The sequence below is a fragment of the Corvus moneduloides genome, chromosome 31 (genome assembly GCF_009650955.1).
Source record: "Corvus moneduloides isolate bCorMon1 chromosome 31, bCorMon1.pri, whole genome shotgun sequence".
Taxonomy (NCBI): domain Eukaryota; kingdom Metazoa; phylum Chordata; class Aves; order Passeriformes; family Corvidae; genus Corvus; species Corvus moneduloides.
Genome location: NC_045506.1, coordinates 910,151 through 926,034, shown reverse-complemented (window position 1 = coordinate 926,034; position 15,884 = coordinate 910,151). Strand labels below are relative to the sequence as shown.

The following is a 15,884-nucleotide window of genomic DNA, read 5'->3' as shown; positions in this document are numbered from 1 at the left end:
CCTCGTCTTCGTCCTCTTCCTCCTCCTCCTCCTCGTCCTCCACCTCCTTGTCCTCCTCTTCGTCTTCCTCCTCCCCGTTCTCCTCCTTCTCCTCCTCATCCTTATCCTTCTCCTCCTCGTCCTCCTCCTCCTTTTCCTTCTCGTTGTCCTCCTCCTCCTCGTCCTCCTACTCTTCATTCTCGTCCTCCTTGTCCTCCTCGTCTTTGTCCTCATCCTCCTCCTGCTTCTCCTGGTCCTCCTCGCCCTCCTCCTCCTTCTCATCCTCCTTCTCCTACTCCTCATCCTCCTCCTAGTCTTCCTCCTCATCTACCTCATCCTCGTCCTCTTCCTCCTCCTCCTCCTCATTCTCTTCCTCGTCATCTTCCTCTACCTCGTCCTCATCCTCCTCCTCATCCTTCTCCGCCTCCTCGTCCTACTTCTCCTTTTCATTGTCCTTGTCTCCCGACTCGTGCTCCTCCTCCTCATCCTCCCCCTCCTCGTCCTCGCCCTCCTCCTTCTTCTCGTCCTCACGCTCATCTTCGTCTATTTCATCCTCCACCTCCTCGTCGTGCTCCTCATCGTCCTCCTCGTCCTCCTTCTCTTCCTCATCCTCGTCCTCCTCATCATCCTTCTTCCTCCTCCTCGTCCTCGTCCTCCTCATCCTCCCCCTCCTCGTCCTCGTCCTCCTTCTCCTCCTCGTCCTTTCCTCCTCCTCGTCCTCTTCGTCCTCCTCATCCCTCTCCTCCTTCTCCTCTTCGTCCTTGTCCTCCTCACCCTCCTCCTCCTTCTCCTCGTCCTCCTTGTCCTCCTCCTCCTCCCCTTTTTCCTCCTCCTTCTTTTCCTCCTCCTCCCCCTCCTCCCCCTCCTCATCTTCACCCTCATACTACTCGTCCTCATCCTCCTCCTCGTTCTCCTCCTCGTCCTCCTCCTCGTCCTCGTCCTGCTCCTCATCCTCCTCCTCCTCCTCCTCATCCTCCTCCTCGTCCTCCTCCTCTTCAGCCTCCTCCTCCTCATCCACGTGATCCTCCTCCTCCTCCTCCTCCTCCTCCTCCTCCTCCTCATCCTCCTCCTCTTCCTCCTCCTCCTCCTCCTCGTCCTCATCCTCCTCCTCTTCCTCCTCCTCCTCCTCCTCGTCCTCCGCGTCCTCCTCCTCCTCATCCTTGTCCTCGTCCTCCTCCTCATCCTTGTCCTCGTCCTCCTCCTCGTCCTCCTCCTTCTCCTCGTCCTCCTCCTCTTCCTCCTCCTCGTCCTTGTCCTTGTCCTTGTCCTCGTCCTCTTCCTTCTCCTCCTCCTCGTCCTCGTCCTCCTCCTCATCCTCGTCATCCTCCTCGTCCTCCTCCTTCTCCTCGTCCTCCTCCTCTTCCTCCTCCTCCTCCTCGTCCTCCTCGTCCTTGTCCTCGTCCTCCTGGTCCTCCTGGTCCTCCTCGTCCTCTCCTCATCCCTCTCCTCCTTCTCCTCATCCTCACCCTCATCTTTGTCATTTTCATCCTCCTCTTCCTCCTTGTCCTCCTCACCCTCCTCCCCCTTCTCCTCTTCGTCCTTGTCCTCCTCCTCGTCCTCGTCCTCCTTGTCCTCCTCCTCCTCCCCTTTTTCCTCCTCCTTCTTTTCCTCCTCCTCCGCCTCCTCCCCCTCCTCATCTTCACCCTCATACTACTCGTCCTCGTCCTCCTCCTCGTCCTCGTCCTGCTCCTCATCCTCCTTCTCCTCCTGGTCCTCCTCTTCTTCCTCCTCCTCCTCCTCATCCTCCTCCTCGTCCTCATCCTTGTCCTCGTCCTCCTCCTCGTCCTCCTCGTCCTCCCCCTCCTCGTCGTCCTCCTCGTCCTTGTCCTTGTCCTCCTTGTCCTTGTCCTCCTCCTCCTTGTCCTCCTCCTCCTCCTCCTCCTCCTCCTCCTCCTCCTTCTTCTCCTCAAAAGGGGAAAATCACCTCAGGTACCTGACTGGGAGCAGTCTTGGGATCCCAGCTGGGATATAAAGCGCCTAAACCAGAGATGGAAAGACTCTGGGAGCTTTCAGGAGGAGTCTCCAGTGGACCTCGGAACAGAGAGCTGTTTGCAATCTCAGGGGTATAAATGGCAGGATGGCCATTTTGTGGGCGAGCCTTTGGCACCCAGCCACGCTGCCAGCGCTGCCCCCTTTTGCTTTGCCATTTTTATTGAGTTCTCAGTAAATTTCAAGAACTCATTTCCGTATCGGATCTGGGTCATTTATAACAGTTCCCGGGACCCCACAGTGTCACAGTGCTCCCTGCGCGCCCTGAGGCCCCACATCAGCCAGCCCAGGCCATTGCCACGCTTCCAGTCACTCTCAGCATGATCCCAGTGACTCCCAGTCTCTCCCAGGATATCCCAGTTGCCCCCAGCATGCTCCTGGTCACTGCCACTTCCTCCCAGTTGCTTCCAGCATGATTCCAGTTGCCCATAGCCACTCCCAGTCACCCTCAGTGATGTCCCAGTTGCTCCCGGTATATCCCAGTTGCCCCCAACATGGTCCAAATTGCCCCCAGCATGCTCCTTGTCACTCCCAGTATGATCTCAGTCACCCTCAGTGCGATCCTAGTTACCTCCAGCATGGTTCCAGTTGCTCCCAGTTGTCCCTAGTACAGTCCCAGTCACTGCAAGTATGACCTCAGTGGCCCCCAGCACAGACACAGTCACCCTCAGTTGCTCCCAGTTTCCCTCAGCATGCTCATTCCCAGTCACCCCAGTTGCCCCAGCATGGTTCCAGTTGCCCCCAGCATGATCTCATTCATTCCCAGTATATCCCAGTTGCCTCCAGCACACACCCGTCATTCCCAGTTGCTCCCAGTAGCTCCCAGTAGCCCTCAGTGTGGTCCCAGTCCCTCCCAGTATTTCCATGTCTGTGGTCCCAGTGCTGCTCTCAGCCCTGATCCGTGGGGATGGGAATGTCCCGCTCCCTTCCCGGGGCAGGGTCACACCTGAGCCAGGTGTGCAGGCCAGGACCTTGCCCTGAGCCCAAGCCCTGTCCCCCCTGCAGGATCTGCTTCTCATCGGCCTCTTCCTCCTGCGGCCCCAAGCCCAGCTCGGTGCTGAACGAAGGGCATTGGGCCGGGGTCATCCCACAGCGGGGGCTGCACACCCCCTCTGCCCCCTCCCCAAATTCCCTCCCGGGGCAGCAGGGGCTGGCTCAGGAGCCCTGGGGCTCCTGGGTGTTGGGGTCTCTTCCCCTGCCATGGAGCCCTGGGAGAGGGGCCCTGGGGGGGAGACACGGGGTTTCCCTGCCCCTGCTCAGATTCATTCCCCATTGGTTGGTTTGGGTTCCCTGATAACGCCAAGGACCCTCGGGTCCCGTGACTGCAGAGTTCCTGAGCTGGGCCTCGGCCATGCAGCTGGAGAAATAAACATCTCTGAAACATCTACCACGAATCTGTCCATATATACTTCGTTTCTACAAGATTCCTGGTTTGAAATATACTTGTTGAAGTAATCCCCGCTGCGACAAACTGGTGGAGGAATGCGAGCAAGATACCAATCCCTGAGGACAATTCGTGAGTAAAATAACCACTCTAGACCTCTCTCTTCTCATCTTGGTTTGGATATTCTCTCTGGACTATGGAAGAATCGTGGGAAATGGAGCTCTCTGAGCCACAGAAAGAAATGTACCTAGAAGTTAAAGGAATCCTTGAACAACAAAACAAAAAAGTTATGGAACCGGGAGATCTAGGACTTTTTTTTAACTAGCTTTTCAAAAATTTCTCCTATATTTCTCGAGAGTTACTTTTTGATATTGAACCTCCTGGATCTTGTCAGGGGTGTTTTTGGGACGAGATCTTGCGGGAGATGAAAGATCAAACAGAACGTGTATTAGTGATTGAACCCTTGCGTGGATCCATGGTGGTCAGTGAAGCTATTCAGGAGCAATTTATATGGTCCTATTAAAGCAAAGGATGGCCATAGTCCCGCAGCTGAGGCCACGCGGCCGCCATCCCTGTGACACACGCCGGCAGAGGTGCCTGCGCTGGATGCGCCCGGCCCCCTCGGGAGCGCGCACCTTATCGCGGACCCCATCCCTGTCTCGGGGTCCCCGGCCACTCGGCCGCGAGTGAGGGAGCGCTGCCGCAGGCGCCGCAGGTGCCGTGGGCCACGAGCAGCCAGGAACCGGGCATTGGCGTGGAAGCCCGCTCTGAGCACACGGCTCGGAGAGCCCTGCGGAGGGAGAAGCAGCGCAGCACAGCACCGAGCCGAAACAGGGCCACACTCAAAGCAGCGTGGAGTTGGCCGAGCGGAACCTCTCAGAGGATGCGGGGCCAGCAGCAATGGCAACGCAGGGCTGCACAGAGCCCAGACACGAGCCGGAGCAGAGCTGCTCGGAGGGCGAGGAGCCGCCGCAACGAACACGCAAGCACGTGATAGGAGCAGTTGTAGCCACGAAAGTCACAGGAACTGTGAAATGGTACAATGTTAAAAACAACTATGGGTTTATAACACGAGATGTGTTATTCATCCATAGAACTGCCATTAAAAGGAATAACCCTAAAAATTACCTGCAAAGTGTAGGAGATGGGGAAGTTGTACAGTTTGATATAGTGCAAGGAAAGAAGGGTTTACAAGCAGCAAATGTTACTGGGCCTGGGGGTATTCCAGTCAAAGGCAGCCGTTATGCACAAAATTATAAACAATATCCATCCCAGCAATTTCCCTACCCACAGCCTACTTCCCCCTTTTACCCTATACCCAATATGAACCCCTTCCTAAGTTTACCCTACCCCCAGTTTATTCCTAATCCGTTTTTTCACCCCATGGCTTCCCTATACAATTCCATTTCCCTACAATTCCTCTCCGGGATGGAAATGGGGAGGGAAGAAATTAAACCCTCTCCTGCCTCAGTTTCCCCACAAAGGATGCCCGGAGAGTTCTGTCTCCCTTCTGTCAGCCCGAAGATGTTCCACAGAATCTGTTTGGACATTTAAAGGCTCAGGAGGGTGGCTTGTTTTGTCTTGAAACTGTTCTTGTTATGTTTATCCAGTTGTTTTCATTCTCCTTTTATTAAAATAAAATGGGTGAGATGTTGGGGTCCCTTCCCCCCTGCCATGGAGCCCTGGGAGAGGGGCCCTGGGGGGGGAGACACGGGGTTTCCCTGCCCCTGCTCAGATTCATTCCCCATTGGTTGGTTTGGGTTCCCTGATAACGCCAAGGACCCTCGGGTCCCGTGACTGCAGAGTTCCTGAGCTGGGCCCCGGCCATGCGGCTGGAGAAATAAACATCTCTGAAACATCTACCACGAATCTGTCCATATATACTTCGTTTCTACAAGACTCCTGGTTTGAAATATACTTGTTGCAGTAATCCCCGCTGCGACACCTGGGGCTCCATGCTTTCCTTCCTAAGGAAAAGAGCCATCCTTCTCCTCCAGACACCCATGGCCAAAACTGAGATTCTACCTCCCAAATTCTGTCTATCCAAGGATTGCTCCCAGACAAAAGCTGCCATGAGAGACAGGTCTGGCTGCCCTTGCCCATGGTGGCCACCTCTCATCTTCTTCCTAATCACCTGGACTTTGTGCTTTTCTTTCATGTGGAAAAAACCCATCCTTCTCAGCTGTTGCTATGAGCCAGCCCACTGCTGGGCTGGGGCAGCGAGATGCCGATCAGCCCCAGACCCTGCTGTGGATGGAATTTCCCCAGGACACAGACTCGCAGGGTGGGTCGATGGGTGGCTCAGAAGTTTAAGCCGCATCCCCCCAGGGCTGCGCCCAGCTCCAAACTGCCTTTCCCTGTTCGGGAGAATTCCCTCTTACTCAGTTGTTCACTGGTTCTTTGTTGTATCTCCCAGTAGTTCTTGTTGAATTGTATCCTCCCCCCGGGCTTGTAACTCATTGGTTGTTTTCCCCTTTCCCCACGGTTTTCAATCCTCCTCTAAAACTGAGGGAAAAGCCTCTCGGCAGGATCCCAGATTAAGATCATTGCCATGTTCTGGTTGCTAAACTTCTGACAATAAACCTGTTGGAAGCCAGACCAGAACCCTCTCTCTCTTCCTTTATCTCCAAACTAACGTGAGCCGATATCATCAGCTCCTGCCGTGTCTCCTCTGCAAAGAAGCCAGCGAGCTCAGCCAGCAGCACTTTTCCTGATGCTGAAGTCACTTCTGCGACCCACAGAAGTAATGCAGCTGGACTCTCTCTGACCGAGGGCACGCCAGAGCTCGTGCAGCGAGCACAAAACTGCGTTACTCGACAAGGTGCCCATGGCCAAAACTGGGATTCCACCTCCCAAATTCCCAATATCCAAGGGCTGCTCCCAGACAAACCTGCCAGGACAGACAGATGTGGCTGGCCTTGGCCTCTGGTGGCTGTGTCTCATCTGCCTCTGAAACCCTGGGGCTCGGTGCTGCCCTTCCTCTGGAGACCACTGTGACCCTGCGTGGCCTCGTGGAACCCAGGGGCCGTTGTGACCCTGCAGGGCTGGTGGCACCAAGGGGACCATTGTGACCCCGTGGCATTCCATGGAACCAAGGGGCCACTGTGGCACTGCTGGCCCCAAAGAACCGAGGGGCCTTTGTGACCCTGCAGGGCCCACAGAACCAAGGGAACATGGAACAGCTCTGGCTGCCTTGGGCTCCTTGGGCTGCCTGGCAGCTCCAGCTGGCCTTGGCATGGCAAGAGCTGCTTCTCACCTGCCCTGGAGCACTGGGGCTCTGTGCTTTCCTTCCTGTGTGTGTTGGTTGGGCACGGCCTGGTTTTTGGTAGTGGGGGGGCCACAGAGGTGGCTTCTGTGAGAAGCTGCTGGAAGCTTCCACCATGTCCAGCAGAGCTGATCCTCAATGGCTCTGAAGATGGACATGGCACTGGCCAAGGCTGGGCCACTGAGAGAGGCTGGTAACGCCTCTGTGATAGCAGATTTCAGAAGGAAATGAAAACAAAGTGGGACACAGTGTTTTTGTAGTCAGAGAAGAGGAGGAGGGGAGAACATGTGAGGGAAACAACAGGGAGACACCAAGGGCAGTGGAGGAGGGGGAGGAGGTGCTCCAGGAGCCAGAGCCGAGATTCCTCTGCAGGCCGTGGTGAGACCATGGTGGAGCAGCTGTGCCCCTGCAGCCCCTGGGGATCCACGGGGGATGCAGAGATCCACCCGCAGCCCCTGGGAATCCACGGGGGATGCGGGGATCCATGGGGGATGCAGAGATCCACCCGCAGCCCCTGGGGATCCACGGGGATGCAGAGATCCACCCGCAGCCCCTGGGGATCCCCGGGGGATGCAGAGATCCACCCGCAGCCCCTGGGGGAGGTGCCCACGCCAGAGCGGGTGGATGCCTGCAGGAGGCTGGGATCCAGGGGCAGACCCGGTGCAGAGGGGCCCTGCTCCCAGGCTGGAGCAGCCTGGCCTTGAAGAACTGACCCCATGGAAGAGTGACCCACGCTGCAGCAGTTTTGGGAGGACTGCTGCTCGTCAGATTGGACCCACGTCAGAGACACTCACAGAGAACTGTCTCCCATGGGAAGGGACCCCACGGTCTCACAGGGGAACAACTCCTCTCCCTGAGCAGTGGGAGAAGCCACGGGAGATGAACTGACCACAATCCCCATTCCCTGTCTCCGGCGCCATCGGTGGGAAGGATGGAGGGGAGGGGGAAGGTGTTTTGAAAGCTCTTCTTTCAATTCTCATTATCCTGCTCTGATTTTGTTATTAATAAATTCACTTGATATCTGTAAGTTGAGCCTGTTTTACCCAGGACGGTGTTGGATGAGGGATCTCTCCTGGTCTTTATCTCAACCCATGAACCCTTTGTTATATTTTCCCTCTCCTGTCCAGCTGTGGACAGGAGTGAGAAAGCAGCTTTGGTGGGTGCCTGCAGTCCAGGCAGCATCAATGCACTACAGACCTGAACAAAAACTCCCCGGGCAATGATTCCCCTGTGATCTAAAGCCCCCACCCCTCACACGACAGCCCCGTCCCACAGAAATGTCAGCCACTGAGCCTCTCACTTTCCATGGCTTCACTGCTTTGGTGCCCAGTGGTTGCCATGGGGCCACCATGGCCCCTCTGAGCTGGGTTTGGGTGGGGTTTTGGTGGGTCTGCAGTCCCTGTTGTAATGTGGTTGTTCCAGTTCACAGACCACGATCTCTGGGCTGGCCACTCTGGGGATTTATTTTTAAGTCACGTTTAAGCTGCAGCTTTGTCCATTCTGTTATTCATGTTCAGGTTGGCAGCTCCAGGACTCGCTGTGATCCACCTGTGACTCACATGCCAGGACCATAAAATTCTGAAAAACTTCACTGATCAGCCCAGCAATTCCAGCCACTGCTGTCTACTTTTAAATAACACATCTGTCAACCCCTCCTGTGCTCACAGGACAGCCACAGAGCAGGACAGCAGCACAGCAGCCAGAGCTGAGGACTCCCACAAGGACAGAAGGACAGCGTGGAAGGATAAACAGAGCAGCTCTGAAAGCACCGAGTGCTGCTGCTCCCTGGCCCTGCTGCTGTGCTGGGACTCAGCTTCTCTCCCCCTCTGCACACAGGCACTGCCCTGCCAGATTCAGATGGAGGTTTCAAAGGTAGGATTTTTGACCAACAAGTTGCTGCTGGATCCTTTATTTTGCTAAAGTGCACAGAGGAGGTGATTCCTCATTTCCATTGTCTGTGGGCAAAATTCGAGGTGTAAGCAGTGAATTATAAATAGGATGAATGATCCCAGTAATGGGATGATGATGGGATAAATAAAGTTTCATTGAGCACAACATTATCACAAAATGAAAAAGGAAACCCTGCACACACACAACCACTCTGAAAAACTTGAGCAGACAGGCTGGGCCTGCACTGAGTTACACTGCATCTGTGGAGAACAAAACCGGCACTTCATTGCTGCTGAAAAAATCCAGTCATCATTTTCCTCAGGGCATCCCTGAGCTCCTGGTTCCTCAGGCTGTAGATGAGGGGGTTCAGGGCCAGAGGCACCACTGAGTACAGAACTGACAGTGCTGCATCCAGGGATGGCGAGGAGATGGAGGGGGGCTTCAGGTGGGCAAACATGGCAGTGCTGAGGAACAGACAGAGCACAGCCAGGTGAGAGAGGCACGTGGAAAAGGCTTTGTGCCGGCCCTGCTCAGAGGGGATCCTCAGCACGGCCCTGAAGATCTGCACATAGGAGAAAACAATGAACGCAAAACAGCCAAAGAGCAAACAGACACTGACAGCGATGAGCCCAAGTTCCCTGAGCTTGTAGTGTGAGCAGGAGAGCTTGAGGATCTGGGGCACTTTACAGAAGAACTGGCCCAGGGCATTGCCCTGGCACAGGGGCAGGGAAAATGTATTGGCCATGTGCAGGAGAGCGTAGAGAAAGGCGCTGGCCCAGGCAGCTGCTGCCATGTGGGCACAAGCTCTGCTGCCCAGGAGGGTCCCGTAGTGCAGGGCTTTGCAGATGGACACGTAGCGGTCGTAGCACATGATGGTGAGGAGGGAAACCTCTACTCCCATGAAGAAGACAAACAGAAACACCTGAACAGCACAACCTGAGTAGGAGATGTGCCTGGTACCCCAGAGGGAATTGTGCATGGCTTTGGGGACAGTGGTGCAGATGGAGCCCAGGTCGGTGAGGGCCAGGCTGAGCAGGAAGAAGAATATGGGGCTGTGCAGGTGCTGGCCGCAGGCTCCGGCGCTGATGATGAGGCCGTTGCCCAGGAGGGCAGCCAGGGAGATGCCCAGGAAGAGGCAGAAGTGCAGGAGCTGCAGCTGCCGCGTGTGTTCCAATGCCAGCAGGAGGAAGTGGCTGATGGAGCTGCTGTTGGACATTGGCTGTGTCCAGGCATTGTGTTCTGCCATGGAGAAAAAGACAGTGAAGAGTTAGAGGAGATGTCTGTAACCACAATCAAAGCCATTTCCCATCCACCCTCCCTGGAACACACACAGACACCCTTTTGTGTTTAAGAGTTCTGAGGTTTTTGTTTTTAAGCTCTCCCATATCTCTCCTGGTATTCTTGGGTATCAGAAGCCCTCAGCATTTCTGCTGCCCTCAGGGAGAACAGAGCAACTTTTGCAAGGCAAGATGATGAGTGGAGACTCAGGGGAGATGCTCTGTCATTCTGACCCGTTCAGAGTGTACTAGTTTGAAAACAAACCAGTGGGAGGCACCAAGTCAGAATAACAATTTAATGGAAATTAAAGAAAAGGAAGAAAAAAGTAAAAGAAAAGGAAGAAAAAAGTAAAAGAAAAACACTGTCAAACTGACAGAGTCAAGGTACAACCTGACGCCCTGTTAGGCAGGGTGGTGGTAGCAGTCTGGTAGAATGGTGGCTGCAGTCCTCCCGAAGCAGTGATCCTGTAGTAAAAGAGTCTGCTCTTCCTCAGGAAGTCCAATGGTGGCTGTGTAGCTCCTGTCCTCTGGAAATCCAGTGGGAAGGGTTGTCTCTGGTGCTCAGAGTCCCAGATTATAGCCACGATGGGATGCTTGGTTCCTCCCTCTGGGTGGAGCATCTCACAATGGGGTAATGAGTCATGAGGCCAAGTGTTGATTAGGCTCATTAACAGAAGATAGTCTGGAGGGAGTTATCTCTGAGTCATGCGGCAGGACAATGATGGGCAATTAACAGAAAGATAGTCTGGGGGGAGGAGGCAAGGAAACACTGCCCCACCTGATTTCAACGGCTGATGGGGATGGTAATAGAATACACTGCAACCCAGGACACAGAGTTTCTCTGTTTCACTTTTCTCAAATGCAGAATGTTCAGCCTCCCATGTTTCCCTTAAAGATCACCAGGTGCTGCTGGGAGCAGATGGATCCACCACAGACCCCCAAATGTCCGTCCCTCTCTCAAGGTCTCAGCACCACATTTGTAGCCGAGGACACACCTGGCTCATTTCACCAACCTGACAGCATTTTCACACTTGTAGCATCTCTGCTTTTCTCCTCTATCTGGGCCTTTCAGATAACACAAAGATGCTCTAGGACAGATTTGGTTCCTGGAGGAAACTCTCAGCTTGGAAGGAAACCTTGGGGAGAGAGCCAAGAGGCCCAGAGCTGGCACTGGACGAAGGGAGATTGAGCTGCTGCCCTGGCTGCACTGACAGCCCTGCCCACAGCCGGGCACTGGGGCCAGCGTCACCCTGAGCCAGCTGTGCCCCCTCCCAGAGCCCCCAGGGCCGGGCAGCTGCTCCCAGCCCTGTGCTCTGCAGAGGGAACTGGGCCCAGGGCTGCAGAGCTGCCCCACGGCTCTGCTGCAGCTCTGTCTGCCCAGGAGGAGCTTCACACCTTGGACCCCCGGCCCTGAGGGCGGAGGCTTGGCTGGGGGGCACAGGAGGGAGGGGGCTTCTTCAGAGGGAGGGGCTGCACTGGAGGGGATCCTGTGGGAATCTCTAAACTCTCCCTGACACATTTCTGGGTTTGTTTTCTCTCCTTCCCTGATCTCATCTCTCCTTCCTGGGAGTTTTCCTCCTGGAGCTGTTTCCCTGTGCCTGATCTCTCCCTGCCAGCACTCACAGACCTCAAATCTCTGTGCATTCTCCTTGGCCCTACAGAAATCTGCCTGTGTGCAGGGCACTGGCTGGGGGCAGGTTCTGCTTGCAGCTTGGAGAAAGCACAGCTCAGACTGAGCCTGATGGGTCCAGCCAAGGTGATGCTGATGCTGTCCATGGGCACAGGAGTGGCTGAAAGCACATGAGGCATCTCCTGTGCACCTGCTGATCACTAAGAGTAACAGTTCAGATGTCCCAGGGACCTGACAAAATTAGTAATACCTTTAATATTTATCCTCCCTCCCCGCCATTCTCCAATGGTAGGAAACTGAAAACAAAGTCTCAGGAAATTTCCTCATTTCTATCAAAATCCTTGCATTGGAAATATTCTGGGAGTGATCAGAAACCCTCAGCCTGTCAGAGCCTCATGAGCATTTCACCTCCCCTGCACTCGAGATGCTCTGGGTTGTACTCACAGAATCCATAGGCACTGGGATGTTGCAGCTTTAGGAGATCTCTCCAGGAGCTGCAGCTGCCGTGTCCTGCAGCCAGAGGCTTCCTGTGCCAGGGGCTGGGAGTGATTCTCCTGCAGTCACTTCTCAGCCCCTTCCCAGCCTGTAGGAGACGGTCCAAAGATCCCTCATCTGCCTCACGATCATCTCCAAGGACAGAGGCTGAGCACAGCAGTCCTGGCCTGGCTGAGGTGGGGTGTCTGCCAAGTGTTGCCTGCAGGTGTGCCCGCTGGGAACTGGTACGCATTCCTGAGGAAATTAGTGCAGGTCACAATGGACTGCGCCATTCTCGCTGCCCAGGCAGGAAGGACTGCGCTGAAGCGGAAAGGAATGACCTGTCCTGTACACCTGTCCTGTACACCTGTCCTATACATCTGTCCTGTAGCTGCTTCCCAAAGAAACGGGCCCCATAACAACGGCTGTAGATTTTCCCGCCTCTTGGCCAGTTGCCCCTCACTTCTGAAGAGGACTATAAAGGGACTTTCTGAAATAACTGAGCTCGAGATCTCCCCACAGAAAGAAGGCAAATCTATTGGCAGGAGACCACAAGGACTTCGTCTCATCCGTTGGTAGCTATTCCCCCCCTTTTCCTCCTCTCTGCTCTTTTACTTTGTTTTTCTTTCTCTCTCTCTTTCTCTCCTCTGTCGCATTACCGTGTTGTGGGCACTTAATAAAGGTGCACTGTTCTGATTAAAACTGAAATCCCTTGTGTCCTTTTGCACTCTGAGATCAATAAACGAACCATCACGACCCCCGCTTGCATCGTGACATTAAACTGGTGTCACAGACAGGATTTCTGACAGACAGAAGGGGCTGCAAGGTTGTGTGTAATCTGTAGTAGGGGAAGGACGTTTCACTCCAGCCGCACCCACCCCGACACCCCGAAAAGGGTGAGCGGTGTCTAGAAAGCAAGGGGGGTGACTCGAATTTCCCGCAAACTGCACACGCCTGGGTGAAAAGCACCCCATACTCAGCTGAGGGCTCTGTCTTCAGATTTTTCACAAAAAGATCTCTTAGTGTAAAAGGGGGAACTGTGTTTTTTTTGTTGGGTGTGTGTGAATTTGGACTGCTTGGTGTAGCGAAGAGACAACCATAAGTAACTGAAGGAGGACCTCCCAGGCAGATTTGGTCTCTTCACCCACCCAGGGAAGCGAAGGGAGACACAGTGAAGCTGTGTCAGTGTATAATTAAGTTTTACCTCCCTGTAGTGGTTTTGATCCCTTCATAAAATGACTGAAAACCCCAGTGCAAAAGATAAAGCAGCATTTTATGCTCTGCTAGCAAAACACAATGCCCAGCCCTCTCCGGAAGGGGAAGCATGGGCTCAAAATAACTAGTTTAATTTGGAGAGTGTGACTGATAGAATATGTTCATTACAACATGAAACAAAGTTTAAATTTGGCTGAAATAAAACCATAATCTGCTCCGTTTTGGGAGCATGCCTTACGACAGCTATAGATCACCGCTTTAAGCGATGCAGTTAAGAAAAAGCAATCATAGATTCCCTTCAAAACCTAGTGGAAATTTTACAGAAACAATTAGATGAAGAAAGGAATGAAAATCATTTGCTGTGGGCTGCTTTAAAAGAGGAATATTCTAAGAATTCAAAGAATGCTGACTCACCAAAAGAGACAGAGGAAAAGGAAATTCTCACATTAATCAAATATACCCCCAGGAAGAACTAGTGCTAGTGAAAAATTGTAGGGAAAACTGCTGCCCTCGTATGAGACCTCTGATTAAAACAGAATATAATTATAGCAATGATGAAGATTTTGAACCACATATCACCACTAAACAAATACCATACACTGCTGTTGAATTGGCTAGGTTAAAAAAGGAGTATGGGTGGCTCCCCCACGAATCTGAGATGGAATATGTTTTCCAAGTGTCTCTCACCGGAGGAGACCAAATCCTATTAACAGGAGGCCAGTGCATATTGGGGACATGGAGTTTTCTTAACAACAGGAGACAAATGTAACACATGGTCCCTGACTCAGCGTGCAGCTTTCTGGGCCGGGGGACTCAATCCTTTAGAAAGGGGAGACCCTTTAGCTATAGTTGGTACCCCTGATCAACTTGTAGAAAGCGTCCACAAAGCCGCCTGTCTGCAAATGATCCATGAAAGGAAATTAACTCCTGGATATGAATCTCCCACGCAATTACCTGTTAAACCTGAACTGATGACCTCTTTAATTCGAGGCCTTCCAGAATCACTCAAACCTACAGCAATTGTCCTTCAAAAAACCATAGCAGCTGTAGGTCCCGTAGAAAGGCTGGATAGATTCCTTGGAAACTTGAGCGACCAAACTGCATCTACCGATCCTGGGTTTACTCCATACTCAACCCCCTCTCAGCCACCAGGTTCACAATTGAATTCACCTGCCGGTGATCGCAAAGTTTGGACATGGAGTGAGGTTGCAGAAGATCTGATTAATTACAGTAGAAAATATGGACCTATAAAAATCCCAGAGGAAAAATCAGACAAAACAAAAGGTGTCAGGTACATTAGGGCTCCTCATAGCAAAAAGCCAGAGAATGTAAAACAGATCCCTAAGCGTCAGCATTGGTGGTTATTAGGTATCAAAAAGGGGGTCCCCAGAGATATGATGGATGGCTTACCCCTTGATAAATTGAGTAAGGTAGTGTCTAACTGGCACTGCTGAAAACCCATTCTACCGAATCCGTCAATTCAATCCAGTGCACCCCTCCTCCCTCAGAATGTGGGCAGTGAGTCAGAGCAACCTCTCCCTCAGAATCCGTGCAGTGAGCCAAAGCAACTTCTTCCTCAAAACCAGGGAAACTAGACCCTCCATTCCCGTCAGTGGGTGAAGAGACGGAGCATGGGTATACCTGAGAATGCTCACTAAAAATAAAATAGGAGATATATTGGTCACAGCTATTACAGGCCCTAAACGGGCACCTCTAACTTTTCTGATTGACACTGGGGCACAAATTTCTGCACTGACAAAGAAAGATGCCCAGAGGTGTGCAATTGTTCCAACAAAGAACCGATATTGTGTTTTAAATGCCTTAGGAACAACAGAATCTATGAATGTGGCCCTAGTCAAGCTCACTTTGCCTGGAGAGGAAAACCAACTCTCTATTCATATGGTGATTGGAGATATTCCAACCAATTTATTAGGGATTAATGCTCTCGTTGGGAGGCAGTGGGAGGACTCAGAGGTCTCCTGTGGTCTTTTGCCACACCACATTTTAACATCAGACTGCTCCAAGCTGCACCCTCCCTACCATTCAGCAAAGTAACTAATGTGAAACAGTACGTCCTCCCCCTGGGTGCCAAAGAGGGTGTCAAGCCAGTGATACAGGAGCTACGAGAACAAGGAGTAATAGTTAATACTCATTCTCCTTTCAATTCTCCAGTGTGGCCAGTGAGAAAGCCTAATGGGAAGTGGAGGCTGACAATAGATTTTCGCAGGCTAAATGCCAACACAGACCCTCTCACAGCAGCTGTCCCAAATCTAGCAGAATTAATAACATTGATTCAAAAAAGGCTCATTCAATCATGGCAACTATAGATGTCAAAGACATGTTTATTATGATACCTTTACAGCCGGAAGATATGGACTGTTCTGCTTTCACATGGGAAGGACAGCAACACACTTTCACTAGGCTTCCCCAAGGGTACAAACATTCCCCCACCCTGGCTCATCACGCTTTAGCCCAAGAGTTAGAAAAAATACCCAAAGCTGACAATGAGGCTGTTCATCAATACATTGATGATATCCTTGTGGGAGGAGATGAAATAGAAGAAGTGAGAAATACCCAACAGAAAAGAATTTCCCACTTAGAAAGCCTTGATTTGCAAATGCCCTCAGAAAAAATCCAAACCCTTCACATAAAGTGAAAATTTTTGGGAATTTGGTGGAAAGGCGGTATGACATGTATCCCACCTGATACCCTAAACTCTTTAGATTAGATTAAAATGCCTGAATCCAAAAAAGATCTCCAACATGCTTTAGGATTATTAGT

General features: G+C 52.6%; 2 protein-coding genes across 2 annotated transcripts in view; both read right to left on the bottom strand.

The window, feature by feature from the left end:
- LOC116436931 (zinc finger protein 79-like) overlaps positions 1-15,884 on the bottom strand; it is a 509,410-nt gene that overhangs the window by 77,011 nt on the left and 416,515 nt on the right. The gene's annotated exons all lie outside the window — the stretch shown is intronic.
- On the bottom strand, positions 8,570-9,970 carry LOC116436914 (olfactory receptor 14J1-like). Its single transcript, XM_032094362.1, has one exon. The coding sequence runs from the start codon at positions 9,751-9,753 to the stop codon at positions 8,791-8,793; it is 963 nt and encodes a 320-aa protein (XP_031950253.1). The 5' UTR covers positions 9,754-9,970; the 3' UTR covers positions 8,570-8,790.

Bases quoted from the DNA above. Each gene is read 5' to 3' on its own strand.
- LOC116436914 (XM_032094362.1), bottom strand. From the start codon at position 9,753: ATGGCAGAACACAATGCCTGGACACAGCCAATGTCCAACAGCAGCTCC.